The sequence below is a fragment of the Triplophysa dalaica genome, chromosome 18 (genome assembly GCF_015846415.1).
Source record: "Triplophysa dalaica isolate WHDGS20190420 chromosome 18, ASM1584641v1, whole genome shotgun sequence".
NCBI classification, from domain to species: domain Eukaryota; kingdom Metazoa; phylum Chordata; class Actinopteri; order Cypriniformes; family Nemacheilidae; genus Triplophysa; species Triplophysa dalaica.
Window position 1 is genome coordinate 16,084,195 of NC_079559.1, and position 14,878 is coordinate 16,099,072.

A 14,878-nucleotide genomic window follows, 5' to 3' on the forward strand; every position below is an offset into this window, starting at 1 on the left:
TTGTTCACGAGTGAGGGAAGGATGGAGCGGGAGATTGACAGACGGATCGGTGCAGCTTCTGCAGTAATGCAGTCGCTGTACCGGTCTGTCGTGGTGAAGAAGGAGCTGAGCCGCAAAGCGAAGCTCTCGATTTACCGGTCAATCTACGTTCCTACTCTCACCTATGGTCATGAGCTGTGGGTCATGACCGAAAGGACAAGATCCCGGATACAGGCGGCCGAAATGAGCTTTCTCCGCAGGGTGGCCGGGCGATCCCTTAGAGATAGGGTGAGAAGCTCGGTCACTCGGGAGGAGCTCAAAGTAGATCCGCTGCTCCTCCACATCGAGAGGGGCCAGCTGAGGTGGCTCGGGCATCTTTTCCGGATGCCCCCTGGACGCCTTCCCGGTAAGGTGTTCCGGGCATGTCCCACCGGGAGAAGACCCCGGGGAAGACCTAGGACACGCTGGAGGGACTATGTCTCCCGGCTGGCCTGGGAACGCCTCGGTGTCCCCCCGGAAGAGCTGGAGGAAGTAGCTAGGGAGAGGGAAGTCTGGGCATCCCTGCTTAGACTGCTGCCCCCGCGACCCGGCCCCAGATAAGCGGTAGAAAATGGATGGATGGATGGACCATAACTGTTAGTCTTATTGTGACTGTTGGCATATTAAATTTTATCTAACTTGCCAACTTCACAAACATTAGTTTGTGTGTTGAATCAATACATGAGGGAGAAAGGGAGAGATAACTTATACTACAATGTTTATAATTGTTTTAGATGATAAAAGAAGAGAACTCCTTACAAGCCTTGTGAAAGTCAAGCTAGAGACACTGCCAGCAATCTATAGGTGCAACAGGTGCTTGATAAAACTGTACAAATGTTCATTGTTAATTATTATAGTTAAATATCAATGTCAATAATAGATGCAACTTACACACATAAAGTGTTTGAAAAATCTAGTTATTAGGGACGAATATCAGAGTTTGATTTTAACCATTTTTTTCAATATGATTTACTGTGAGTCTCTGACTTGGCCTTAGTCAAACTAAATCAAAATCTAAAGTTTATACATTCACAAGATATTCTTTACATTATGTAGTTGCCTTTCTTAAAAAAACAATAGAACCCTGCCCAAAACACAAGAGATGCAGATGGGAATCAATAGAAAAGGCATAAAATAAAAAAATGATAAAGAAATGTTTCATAATGGTGTTTAAATGGAAACCACTAGAATGTATGTAATACTATTTTTAGCAGGATGGGTTTGTGTAGAAATACTTAATAGCTTTATCCCGTGGATCACTAATGTGCATTGAAAATTGCCAGCTGATAAAACCTGTACTTTAGTGACTGTATACATAAATAAAACTCTTAACTGACTGATTTAAAACCAGCAAGTCCCCACAGCTGTCATTGGCTATTGAAATCTTGCTTGCAATAAATCTTTCTTGATTACATATAGAGGCATACTCTATCCTTGAATTTGTGCGTGTGGTGGTGCTCATGGGTTGTCGACCTGGGACGGATGAGTAGGCTGGGGGGGAATCAGAGTATACTCACTACAAAAAACTAGACTACACCACTGACTACAGCTAAATACACTGCAGATGTCGTTCCACTTCTGTGTGCTTAATTCAGTTTTGTACACGGAGTTGAAATATTTACAGAAGTGAACCACATTCTAAACCTGAATTCACGCTGGAAAAATAAAATTGTGACAAGTGAATACATTTGCGTATAGTGTTTGGAAAGCGGACTACCATTTTTATGGAGTTATTTAAATACATTTAACAAAAAATGGAAATACTCTTACATACACATAACAGTAAATATGATTTATATCAATTACTTTTTGAAGAAAGACATCATAGTCACTTTATAAAAAGCTTTTGATGATAAAAGTCTTAAAAACTCAAAGTTAGCGATGGTAATATGAACACACTCCTGCAAGCGTAAACCAATAAACTAGTTTTGAGGTTTTGCTTTAAAGTTATTTACCGAAACACATGAAGCAGACACGAGCATACGAGTCCAATCACTGAGCACGCATTTTCAATAACAAACCGTTACAAAAAAACTCCCGCGAGTGGTAAGACGTAACCACTTGGAGACATTTTAACCCGCCTATCTAATTTCCAATCAAACCAGTTCCAGCTTCCAATCTTTTCTGAAACCATTCGCATACTTTTTTTGTAAGCTCAACAGTGCTTTGTCTACATTTGCAATGTCTTTACATTTGCTTCCATAAACACTGAGCTACGATCAAATACCAGTAAATATTCACCAGTCTATTTACAAACCAAACGTCTGAGGTCATTCCTGTGGTTGTCACCCCGGTGTCAAAGGTGACAATCAAATCTCACAGGAATCCATCCACAGACAAAGGTGCACTGTTAAACACCCGGCCTGTGTCCTGTGCGGCATGCAGTGAATTTAGTCCCTTACGAATGACACAAAAACACTCGCGAGCGGAACAATGCCACAGTTGTGCTATAATAGTCTATTGCTGTGTATGGGGTTTTAATAGAGCAAGATATCAGTAGTTTCCCTTTTTACAATCACATTACAGGTTTTATTTAAAGCACTTCAGCGGCAACATCATAAACAAATGTTATGTGACCCACACTTAATTTCCGGTAGACCTCCGCAAAGAATAAATAACTGTTGAGCAGTTGTCATTTAATTTAATACAATTAATATACACTTAAATATTAATATAAATTCAATATAAAATGAATTGTTATATTATAACCAAAGACAGACCGAGAAGTAACTTTACGCCAGGCTGGTGCGGCCGATGAAACGTATAGACAGGTCGATGTATTTTTGCCTCAAAATGTTACAGCTTGTTCATCAAATGTGCATTGCATGCATGAGCACTACAGCTTAACGTTTTGAAACACACGTGTGTAAGAAAGGCTTCAACAAACAGCCATCTGCAGTGAACCAAAAAGATTTAAACTTGACATTTTCAAAGGAAGTGTGTGTGCTCACCTGTGTTTTTGTCTTTGCTCTCCACAATGTTTGCCGCAGAGGGGAGACTGGAGATCCTTTCTTCATCTGAATCTGTATGGAGGACTGAACTTGACTAGATGGAGAAAAAGAGAGAGAGAGTCAATCTCTTGTCGACGAATTTACGAAAGATTAAATAAAAGATTTAGCTAATAGGTTCAGTAAAGTCTACAGCAACAGAAAGTTCATGAAAGTGACTATAAAATAGACTTAAATGACAATTGGTTGATAGATTAAAGTGATAATTCACCCAAAAATGAAACCTTTCCTTCTTGAGCACAAAACAAAAGATATTTCGAAGAAAGTTGGTAACCGAACCGAAAGCCGTCACCCATTCACTTCTATTGAAGTGTATACTAAACAAACACAAGTCGATGGGTGGCGTCGCTGTTCGTTAGCAACTTTTTTTTAAATATCTACTCTTGTGTATATATCTACGTCATCATGTCTGTGAAAGGTAGTAAAACATGAAAACCCAAGGGGTGTGTTACCCTGCAAGAGTCCAGCCTTTCACTCTTTAGAGTGAATGAAGAGCTTTGAGATTCAGGCTCGTAATAAGAGGAACCGCTCACTTCTTCTATAATCTACAAATGAGACATCAATAGATAGACATCATATACAGTAAAATTGTACATATACAGTTACAACTAGTTTCAGGCTTAGTTTGTGTTAATGTAAGTTAGGTTTAAAGAAGTTATCCAGTCTTCAGACCTTCCTCCACTCCTCAGCTTGTGTGCTGCTCTGGAAGCCCAAAATGAGTGTGTCTGCACCGACCACCACTTTCAGCTCATACTGCATCTTTTTACTATGCTTGGATTTGTAGACCACGTAGGAACCCGTCAGGTTGAGCTCCAGCAGCGGATGAAGGTCTTTAGCACATTTAAAACACTGCCGAGAAAAAATAACATCATACAAACAAAAGAAAAAGTTAAAAACAAATACTTCAATCTTAAAATGTACCCCATACCATGTGACCAATATTTGTTTGTGCTATGCTGTTATTATAAATTTTTGATAATACATGAAAAGCGTTTCAATTCACTTTTAAGGAAGTACATGGGTTGGGATGTCACCTTACCAAAAGTGAGTTGTGCTTAATTATAAAGAGCTGTCGGGTCCACTGGCCCAGCCACTTCTTCCTCCAGAGGTATCCACAGATGCGTGACTCCGGCACGGGTCTTAAGCAGGGTTGAGAGGAGCTCCAGTGGATGTAGTGAGCTCTGTCCTTCACATACTCTTCATCATCCTCCTCACCATACGACTCGTAGTGACTGCTGTCTGAGTCTACTTTATCTGAGCCAGAGACACAAGGGTTTTTAGTACTATAAAGGTTTTAGACTCGCATTTGGACAGCATTTATCAGCTGTTGTTATATAAAATGTTATAATATAATTACTGAAGTTATCAATTCAATTTACTGTTTAATAGCAAGGCAGAAAAAATAGAAAAGAAATGTAATTATTTTTATTTCAGTTGGCCAATTACAGTTACTTCCTTGCAGTACTTCACATAAAATGAAATTTTAATGGCTGAAAAGTTGAATGTGCCGGCTCGAATTTGAGTATAACAATGTAAATAAAGATTATTTTGTTAATTCGTCAAAAAAAAAACACAGAAATCTATTTTCCAAAGAGCACCGATACATGGACTACATACCCCAGTAGCATTGCTCTGCATTTTTTGACGTAAAGATTATTTTGTTATTTCAGTTTGGTTTTTGCAAGTTTTTGACAGATTCATAAAATATTTGTGTTTTTTATGACAGGTAGGTGATCTTATAAAAAAAGTAAAATGATTTATTTATTTATAGATTATTGTACACATATTATATTTATATGAAAAGCTGTTTTATGTGTAAACAATTTACAAACAGTATTTATAGCTTATATAATGAAAGTATAAGTACCAGAAACTGTCAAATAATTCTAAAAAAAAATAATGAAAGGTAACAAGCTTTAAGAAATTATTAATAATATGTTTTTGCAAAAAAACATCTACAAACATCTGTCTTGAGTTTGATTTATTTGAATATTGCTGCTGTCCTTCTGAAACCTTGTATCTACATATTTGGTGATTTTAGTATCATTATTATTACTCACCCTTTATGTTTGTCACTGGGTTTTGCAAATATCTAACCAGTAAAAAGTGTTTCAAAAGTGCTTGTCATCTTTGACATCACAGTATTTAACCATTTAAAAAGTGTTTTTCCATTTCCTGAAAAACATGAAAATTTGAACATCCAAAGTTGCAGCAGGATAACGGCGAAACGTGTTTGTTTCATTGAATCTGGTGTTTGTTCTGACCTGTAGACTGACTTTTAGGCACAAATGGCTCTGCCTCTTCATAACAGTCCTCATCCTCTAAACACGTAGGGTGTGAGGGAACAGCAGGACCCACAGACTAAAAACACACACAAACAAAAGCAAAACAGATGTATTTTTAGAATGAGGACACCATTGGTTGGAAAAATTATTAAACACAACCCCAAAAAGCCTTGAAATACAGTGTTATACACGGCCCAGGCTAAGGTCTAGTTTAAACTCAGTTTAAACCCATGCACTGTGAAGTACAAGCAACCCATATCTGGATCCTGATCATTCAAACACACTCACATGAGCTGCTCAAGGCAAACCACACATTCTGGAATGATGACAACAAAGTTTGAAGTTAATGCCTTTCAATCCCGAGTTTAAAAACATCTCTACGTTCAGAGAAGGACACAGAGCGAGAGAGTATGGAGTATGTTTTTAGCTGTGTGAAGGGTCAGTTGGTTCATGTGTTTATGATGGTGGTGCAGATGGTTGTGGAGGAACACAACTCAGGGACAATGGCTGTGGTCTGCACTGGGGTCAGTAATTTGTAGTCGGGCGCTGAGGGCAGAAGAGCAACAAGAGCGCAACTAAAACAAAGGTTTGTGGGAGTTCAAAACAGGAAGACAAAAACAGAGTGCATATAGGCTGATTTTGTTAGGTCTTGAGTCCAGTATCATTCAAGTTAAGGTCAATGAACTACAATGCATCAGACTTGACAGAACTCATTTTAATGTTCAAAAGAAAAGAAGAGGAAATGCATTGACGTAACCCTCTGGAAAGAAATGATTATCTGTGGCGAGCCACTGATTCCAATAGATGATAATTTAAACTTGACCTTCTGTTTGTTAAGAAAGGGTGGAAAATGTTTAATGTAATGCTTCAAAGAAGAAATGTGATGTTGGTGTGTTAAAACAACATCATATTTTTGTTATTTGACCTTTTTACATCAGCTTCTTGATTACTTCCAGGGGGTAATCCTTTGGTTACATATTTTGTTTGAGCACTAGCCAGAACTAAACAGATTTACATGTTGCGACACAATTCAAAAGATGGGATAAACTTCTTAACTAAAACACAAGTAATCTTTAAAGGGATAAGTTCACCTAAAAATGAAAATTCTCTCATCATTTACTCACCCTCAGGTTGTTCCAAACCTGTATACATTTTTTTGTTATGCTGAAGGCAAAGGAAGATATTTGGAAGAATGTCAGTAACCGAGCAGATCTAAGTTAACTTTTTGTTCATTTTACAAACTAAACAATGCAGTTTTTATGTTCGATTGATGATGAAACATAAATCATAAACAAGCTGCAAGTTATTTCTGAAAAGTCCACCCCTTGCAGGACCTTTAATCTATTTCTAAAACAAAATATGTTAGTTTCTAAAGTATGTTGTAAGGTGGGTGTGTAACAAAATTTTAGAAGGTTAATGAATTTAGTTCTTAGCGTTTCTTCTCTTAATTCTGTGCATATTTTCCTTCTTTCCATGTACCCTCTCTCGCTCTTGAGGGGAGGAGTGGTTGTGTATGAGCACACTCTGTTCAGCTCAGGAGATCAGATACATATCTATGAATGAAAGATGAAAGGAGCTTTTGTGTGTCTGTGAGAGACAGAGAAAAAATCTTAATGTAAGCCTGGAAAACATTTGTGCTGCTGATGGGATGATAAACAGCAAGTGCTAATTCGGTTGAGGATCAAAATAAACATTTTATCAGTAAGTAGAACCTTGAAGAATCCTTTAACAATGATTCACTATGTTGTACTTCATTATAAAGAACTCATTATTTACACCCTCTTGTCATTTTAAACCTGTATGACTTTCTTTATTCTGCAGAACAAAAAAGAAGATATTTTTAAGAATATTGGCTTTCCTGTAGCTCAGTGGAAAGAGCATTGCGTTAAAAAACACAAGGTTGTGGGTTCGATCCCAGGGGATTGCAAATACCTATGTAAAATGTTTAGGATAACGCAATGTAAGTCGCTTTGGATAAAAGCGTCTGCCAAATGCATAAATGTAAACTGAAACATGGCAGCACCTATTGACTTGCATTGTGTTCGTTAAATAGAAGTGAATGGGTACTGCCAACGGATACATTCTTCAAAATATCTTCTTTTGTGTTCCGCTGAAAAAAGAAAGTCATACAGGTTTGAAATGATAAGAGGATGAGTAAACGATGACAGAGTTTTCATTTTTGGGTGAACTGTCCCTTTAAGTAGTCTCACAATATCAATACACACAAGAACTAATTCTGTTTAATGTGCATTGTTTGCTGTTTTTAGTGTAAATTTGAATATTTCAAAAATGTGTTTCGCAATGAACAGGTCTGAAAAATGTAGCAAGGTGATTTTCACAATGCCAATTTTTCAGACAGCTATAACTCTGTGGAAAAAAAAATTTATAGAGAAAAAGAGTTTTTGGGATGTTCGGCGGAGTCAGACGGAGGAGCTGCACTCTCGCTCAGGCTGTAAAACATTCACTACACATTCCAAACATCTGCCTCACACAAACGATGATAAAACCTAATAAAAACCCCTTCTGCAGTCATCGTACATGGAGAGCTTACAGCCACACAGAGACATACTCAGATTTGTGCAGGTCATTTCAACCCTGTCAGACTGAGTGACCTCATGAAGTGCAAGAGGAATCTAAAAGCTTGTAAAATCCCCCCACACATGCCATTTTACTGACCCCCATGTTCACACAGAAACCAACCTTACGTAAGGACTGCTTAGCTGAATGAAAAAGGGCCCTTATCTCAATGGACCTTTTAAAAAAACTCAAGGAAAAGCTACAGGTGTGCAGAGGTGACCGAGAAACATCTGCGTCAGTGTGTGTGTGTGTGTGTGTGTGTGTGTGTGTGTGTGTTGTTATCGCTTCCAAAACCGTACTATGGTACACCATTTATACCATACTCATGTACATGATCAATCCACGGGCTCAGTACATTCATACCCATGGGAACGAGTCTGTCTGGTTGGCATGGAAACCCCACGAATTTGGAGTAATGGGTGACCTCATCCCTCCCACACCTCCCAGGAGATCCTCCTTGCACCCTCCGACTTCCTTCCCATATGTGTGGTTGTCCTATCAGTCCATCTCTATATCAGTCCATCACTGTCCATCTATCCTGTAGACGATGATAATTACCCTCCCAAACGTCCACTTCCCCTTCGCTTCAGCTCTTTTCGCAATTGCGTCGCAACGCTGGGTCATCGAGCTGGGCCTCCCGGTTAAACATGGCATTTCCTGTCAAAGATATGGTCCTCCTCCTCACTTCCTCCACCTCAGACAAGCTTTTGATTTTGGGATGTGGAATTGGGTGACTTCCCATTGGATTTAATTGCTGATGTGAAAAGCCAAAGATGGCTTTTAAGAAGATAGCAAAGGAATCCGAGTACAAAAAAAGACAGTGATGTCATTACAAGAACATCTCGAGTTGTAAACAGTCATGTCGTTTTCGCTGAATCCAAAAAGAGTAATTAACCCATAGTATTAACATTTATTTTATCATTTTTTTTGTTCTGTTGAACACAAAAGAAGACATATTGAAGAATGTGGGACAGCAAACAGTTCTGGGGCACTTTTTTCCTACAAATGGGAGTCAATGGGTGTTGAGATCGGTTCAGTTATTTGCATTATTCCAAACATCTTTCTCTATGTTCATCATAACCAAAGAAATTTACACACATTTGCAAAACTTGAAGGTGAGTAAATGATAACAGAATTTTCATTTTTGGGTGAAGTATCCGTTTTTCATCCCATTTTTTCAGATTAACACACAAAATATTGAAGGCAATTAATGCAGCATCCATTTGTTTTCTCATCCTTTATCTAGCGTTACATTATATAATCACGCATTCCTGTGGCTCAGAGGTTAGAACATGGCGTTAGCAATGCCAAGGTCATGGGTTCAATCCAAGGGGATTGCACATAATGAGAAACAATTGTTACTCCATGTGTAGAACAATGCAATGTAAGTCACTTTGGATAAAAGTCTCTGCCAAATGCATAAAAGTAAATTGTATTTATGTAAAGGCCTTTAAATCATTTTAGTGCGACTTGAAACAGTTGCTCTGATGCGTTCAGTATAGATTAGTGTTGGGCCGATAGACGATGCATCGTCCATCGCCGATGGCTGACTGCCATCACGATGTTGGGCCGGCATTGTGATTCCCCTGCATGATGCAATTTTCGTAATCAGGAGGGTCCTTGGTCGTCCGCACATCTAGTCCGTGAATGTATGCAGCACATTTCCAATAGAAATGTTGACAGCCGAGTCCACAGTATGACATTCTGCACATGTGTCGAGCTCGTCCATTCATGCTTATCCGCAGTCGAGTATGATTTGGAAGCTGCGCAACGCGTGTGTGCACGATGAGTGACTTCCTGTTTGATGCTTCACACTTCAGTTTTGTATGTATTACCATTACTAGAGGACATTTCTGTTAATGGTTAATAATGTTTCTCAAATAATTTTTGCGGTACAAGACGACGTCAGACAACAAGAGCGTTAACTACATAACATTTAAAAACAACTCTATTCTGCCCTTCTCAAAAACGTGTCCACATATTGTTTACTTTGTTGTTTAACTTTTTTGTTATTGCATAGTACATCATTATTAAAGGTCTGATGAACTTTGCTTGTTTATTCTTTTTTACTTTTATATGAGGTTTTCTTATGACGTTTGCCAGGTTTTTACATCCAAAAACAATCCAAATCAATAAGTAATAGGATATATTCTGCCCCGGTTTTGAGGCCAGCTCTGCAAACGCATGGTTTTAATGGGCGTGCCACTTTGATAGCAGTTTGTCTAGTTGGAGCCTTCTGTGAATTTGGTTCGAGACGTTATGTTAGGTTAGACATTAGCACTAGAGGTCGACCGATATGCGTTTTTCAGGCCGATACCGATTATTTCCATGTGAATTAGACCGATGGCCGATATTTTGAACCGATATATATAGGGTGTAAAACCTTAAATTTATATAGAAATTAACAACACAGGCTCTGAAACATTTTAAAGATTTTTAATTCTGACTGAGAAATCTTAATCATTACACTTATATTAATAATAACAAAAGAAAGAAGTTAGCACCCAGCAGAATTCTGTGAACATTTTGTAAACCACAAGCAACACAGTAAAAAACAACAATGAACAAATGAAAAAATTAATTGAATGGAATAAAATGTATTTATTTAACATAAATGTATTTATGATTGCATACAATACTAGAACTATTCAATTAATCATTTTGCTCATCATTGGATTAACTAGCACAATATGAAGTAATATTATAAGTGTAAATAATTTCATTGCCTTCATAGCTTTATTGTGTATGTTGTTGAAAAGACCGCAAATGTTTTCATGAAGTTATAACATTAAAACCATATTTTAGACACACTTAGTTAGTACATTAGCTCATTCCTTGAGTGCATTGTCGGCAAGACGGGCATTTAATCACACCCATGAGTCTCTGAACAATTATGTGTATAAATAAGTTGCGAAAAATAACTCGATCTAACATTTGTTGCGAGCAGCTTTGAGATTGCGGAGTCTGTATGTGTGTGTGCAAGCGTGCATGAGAGCGCTCTGACTGAAGACCGACGATTCAAGTTCTTTATGCTTTAAAATGGCTTGTATTTTTTAAATGGCGTAACTTAAAATGACGTGCAAAACGCCAGCTCCATCAATTACAAGAAACGCGTGTGCAGTGTGCTGCTCGCTTGCAGAGCAAAATCATTGTTATACTATGGATGTGAATTATATCTACATGATAATAATGCGTAAATCCTGCGGAACCTGCAGGAAACCCGCAAAGCTGCTCCGAAATTCAGGCACTAAGTATATTGAAGTGTTATGCATCTTCAGTGTAGTGGATTGAGATTTATTTCAACGTCTGATGCTGCCTTACCTCAGAGAGCATGAACCCGAAGCAGCGCTTTCGATGTGAGAGTGAAAAACACTTTCTGTTCCGCAGCCTTCTGCGTTGATTGGCCGGACTTGTGACTTAGTCCCAACAAACTAGAGTGACGTGTTCCGACTGCTCTCACTAAATCCTTGGCTGCATCAGAGCCAAATAGCGCATTTCAAAATTAAATGACTTTATCGGCAAATCGGATTTGAAAATGATCGATATCGATTATTGGCTAAATCTTTGATATAGACGCCGATAATCGGCCAGTTCGATAATCGGTCGAATACTAATTAGCACTATTTACAGTTTTCGCACTGCACTAGACTCAAATGTTTTTAATTTTATACTCTCCAAGACAAGCTCTTCCAAGTTGCAGCTGGCCCCGCCCAGCTCTTCCAAGTTGCAGCTGGCCCCGCCCAGCTCTTCCAAGTTGCGGCTGGTCCCGCCCAGCTCTTCCAAGTCCCGGCTGGTCCATCCCAGCTCTTCCATGTCCCGGCTGGTCCCGTCCAGCTCTTTCATGTCCCGGCTGGTCCTGCCCAGCTCTTCCATGTCCCCGCTGGTCTCGCCCAGCTCTACCAAGTCTACAAATATCCAGCCGCTAGCTACCTTGGGGGTTGAGAATCCCATGTCTCCCCCTACAGCCTCCGTGACCCGGAATCCACCCTGGCCCTCCGACCCAGCAGCTACACCTTGGCACCTGTCTCCCTCATCTCCACCGTGGCCCATCATCCCACCAGCTCCACAAGGCTCCCTGGTGGCTCATTATAGCTCTCAATTATACTGTACTTCAATGTTGAAAGGATATAAATAATGTCAAAATAAATAAAATAATAATTAGTGGTGGGCATAGATTTTTTTTATCTAGATTAATCTAGATTAATTCCAAGATTAAAATGGCTCATTTGAATTCTGCCGAAGGCATTCAGAATATGTGTTCTACCCAAATAATGACTAAAAGTAAGTCTTTGAGAACGGGTGTCTCAAGCCAGGTGGCCGATTAGACCAGGGGCTCATCTCCTGTTTCCAAAATGCATCACAAACTGCATAAGAAAGCTGTTCTACTATAATAATTGGTGATGAAAATAAATCATGTTCAATAAGATGCACTTGTGTTTATTTCCGCATTAGCTATGGGATGCCTTGCGTTTAGGTGGTACTTGAGACTGGAAGAGCTCCTACAGTACATTTACATTTAGTCATTTAGCAGACGCTTTTATCCAAAGCAATTTACAAAGAGTTAGGGAGCAACAAGCGATATGTCATACAGGAGCCATAATACATTAGGTGCCAATACAAATTTACTGGTTTCAACTAAAGCTAGACCACTACCTGTTGAGAGAAAGGTGTTTTTTTTTTAAACCAATCCCGCATTGCACAAGGTGCAAACAACCTTAGTCTTGTCAACGTTTCCATTGGGAAGTTTCTTAAAAATAAATTTTCCCTGAAGCAACCCGGCGGCTTCAAAGCTGCACCCATGTTAGCACGTCACGTTTGATGTGGTAATTTCACAGTAACGTTATGTTGTGTTCATACCAAACGCGAATAGCGCATCATGTGCGAGTGATTTACATGTTAAGTCAATGCAAAGACGCCATAGACCTACCTGCGGCGCGAATCGCGCGAATGAAGCCCTAGTCATGAGATGATGAGGCGGCGCGAACTGCGCGAATCACGCGAGTTGAAAAATCTCGTTCTGCATGTCCACTGTGAGAGACAAAATCTATAAAAAAAATCCAGAAATCACAATGTATGATTTTTTTTACTATTTATTTGTATGATACAGCTGCAAGTAAGTATTTGAACACCTGAGAAAATCAATGTTAATATTTGGTACAGTAGCCTTTGTTTGCAATGGCAGAGGTCAAACGTTTCCTGTAGTTTTTCACCAGGTTTGCACACACTGCAGGAAGGATTTTGGCCCACTCCTACACACAGATCTTCTCTAGATCAGTCAGGTTTCTAGCCTGTCGCTGAGAAACACAGAGTTTGAGCTCCCTCCAAAGACCCAGCCTCGACCCATCTTCAATGCTCTAACTGAGGAAAGGAGGTTGTTCCCCAAAATCTCGCAATACATGGCCCCGGTCATCCTCTCCTTAATACAGTGCAGTCGCCCTGTCCCATGCAGAAAAACACCCCCAAAGCATGATGCTACCACCCCCATGCTTCACAGTAGGGATGGTGTTCTTGGGATGGTACTCATCATTCTTCTTCCTCCAAACACGTTTAGTGGAATTATGACCAAAAAGTTATATTTTGGTCTCATCTGACCACATGACTTTCTCCCATGACGCGTCTGGATCATCCAAATGGTCATTGGCAAACTTAAGACGGGCCTGGACATGTGCTGGTTTAAGCAGGGGAACCTTCTGTGCCTTGCATGATTTCAAACCATGACGTGTTAGTGTATTACTAACAGTAACCTTGGAAACGGTGGTCCCAGCTCTTTTCAGGTCATTGACCGTGTAGTTCTGGGCTGATTTCTCACCTTTCTTAGGATCATTGAGATCCCACGAGGTGAGATCTGGCATGGAGCCCCAGTCCGAGGGAGATTGACAGTCATGTTTAGCTTCTTCCATTTTCTAATGATTGCTCCAACAGTGGACCTTTTTTCACCAAGCTGCTTGGCAATTTCCCTGTAGCCCTTTCCCGCCTTGTTGAGGTGTACAAGTTTGTCTCTAGTGTCTTTGGACAGCTCTTTGGTCTTGGCCATGTTAGTAGTTGGATTCTTACTGATTGTATGGGGTGGACTGGTGTCTTTATGCAGCTAACTACCTCAAACAGCTGCATCTAATTTAGGATAATAAATGGAGTGGAGGTGGACATTTTTAAGGCAGACTAACAGGTCTTTGAGGGTCAGAATACTAGCTGATAGACAGGTGATCAAATATGTATTTGCAGCTGTATCATACAAATAAATAGTTAAAAAATCATACATTGTGATTTCTGGATTTTTTTTTAGATTATGTCTCTCACAGTGGACATGCACCTACGATGACAATTTCAGACCCCTCCATAATTTCTAAGTGGGAGAACATGCAAAATAGCAGGGTGTTCAAATACTTATTTTCCTCACTGTATATTCATTTTTAACCTGGTGTCTATGATCCGCATTTGTGAACTCCTTAATGTTAAAGTTTGTTGTGTTTTGGTAACTCTTTTCATGTTAGTTTTATCAAACTCTTTGAAGTTTTCTTAGTGAACATTCAATCAGCTTCCACATGCAAATCACCATGTGAAATACAAAGACAATTAACTTTCCCTCCAAAGTTGCCATCTCCCCGATAGGATCAATCACGTCTGTAGGATGTGACATCCTTACAGTTTAAAGAGACCACGAGAAGAGTCACTTCGGTCTTGGGTTCTGGGTTTTTCCTGTTCGCAGGGGTTCGTTTTATATCCTCTCTCTTCTTGAGGTTTGCTTTTCTTTTTGTTCAGGTTCTGTCTGTGCCACCTCTAGAAGGGTAGAACTAACTCTAAAGGATGCACCTGTACCCCTAAATTTGTGCAAGGCTACGGCCTCGTCTTTCCAGGTGCAGATACTCTCCATAAAACTGGTTCTCTCTGATCAATTCCAGCCAATATCGACTGGACCCTCAACAAACTACATCAGGACACTTTCTTTCTTTTGATGGGCAAGACATGCAAGTATCATACTAAGTCTTATTA

The 14,878-nt window shown here is 39.5% G+C and overlaps 1 protein-coding gene across 2 annotated transcripts in view; it reads right to left on the minus strand.

The window, feature by feature from the left end:
- The window catches only part of si:dkey-220o5.5 (actin filament-associated protein 1-like 2), a 46,743-nt gene that overhangs the window by 8,634 nt on the left and 23,231 nt on the right, over positions 1 to 14,878 (minus strand). For both annotated transcript variants that reach the window (XM_056772427.1, XM_056772424.1), the window contains exons 4-8: positions 5,291 to 5,387; positions 4,066 to 4,280; positions 3,699 to 3,875; positions 3,479 to 3,571; positions 2,970 to 3,063 (exon numbers count right to left, since the gene is read on the minus strand). In XM_056772427.1, coding sequence (XP_056628405.1) covers positions 2,970 to 3,063; positions 3,479 to 3,571; positions 3,699 to 3,875; positions 4,066 to 4,280; positions 5,291 to 5,387 — 676 coding nt within the window. The remainder of the gene's footprint in view (positions 1 to 2,969; positions 3,064 to 3,478; positions 3,572 to 3,698; positions 3,876 to 4,065; positions 4,281 to 5,290; positions 5,388 to 14,878) is intronic.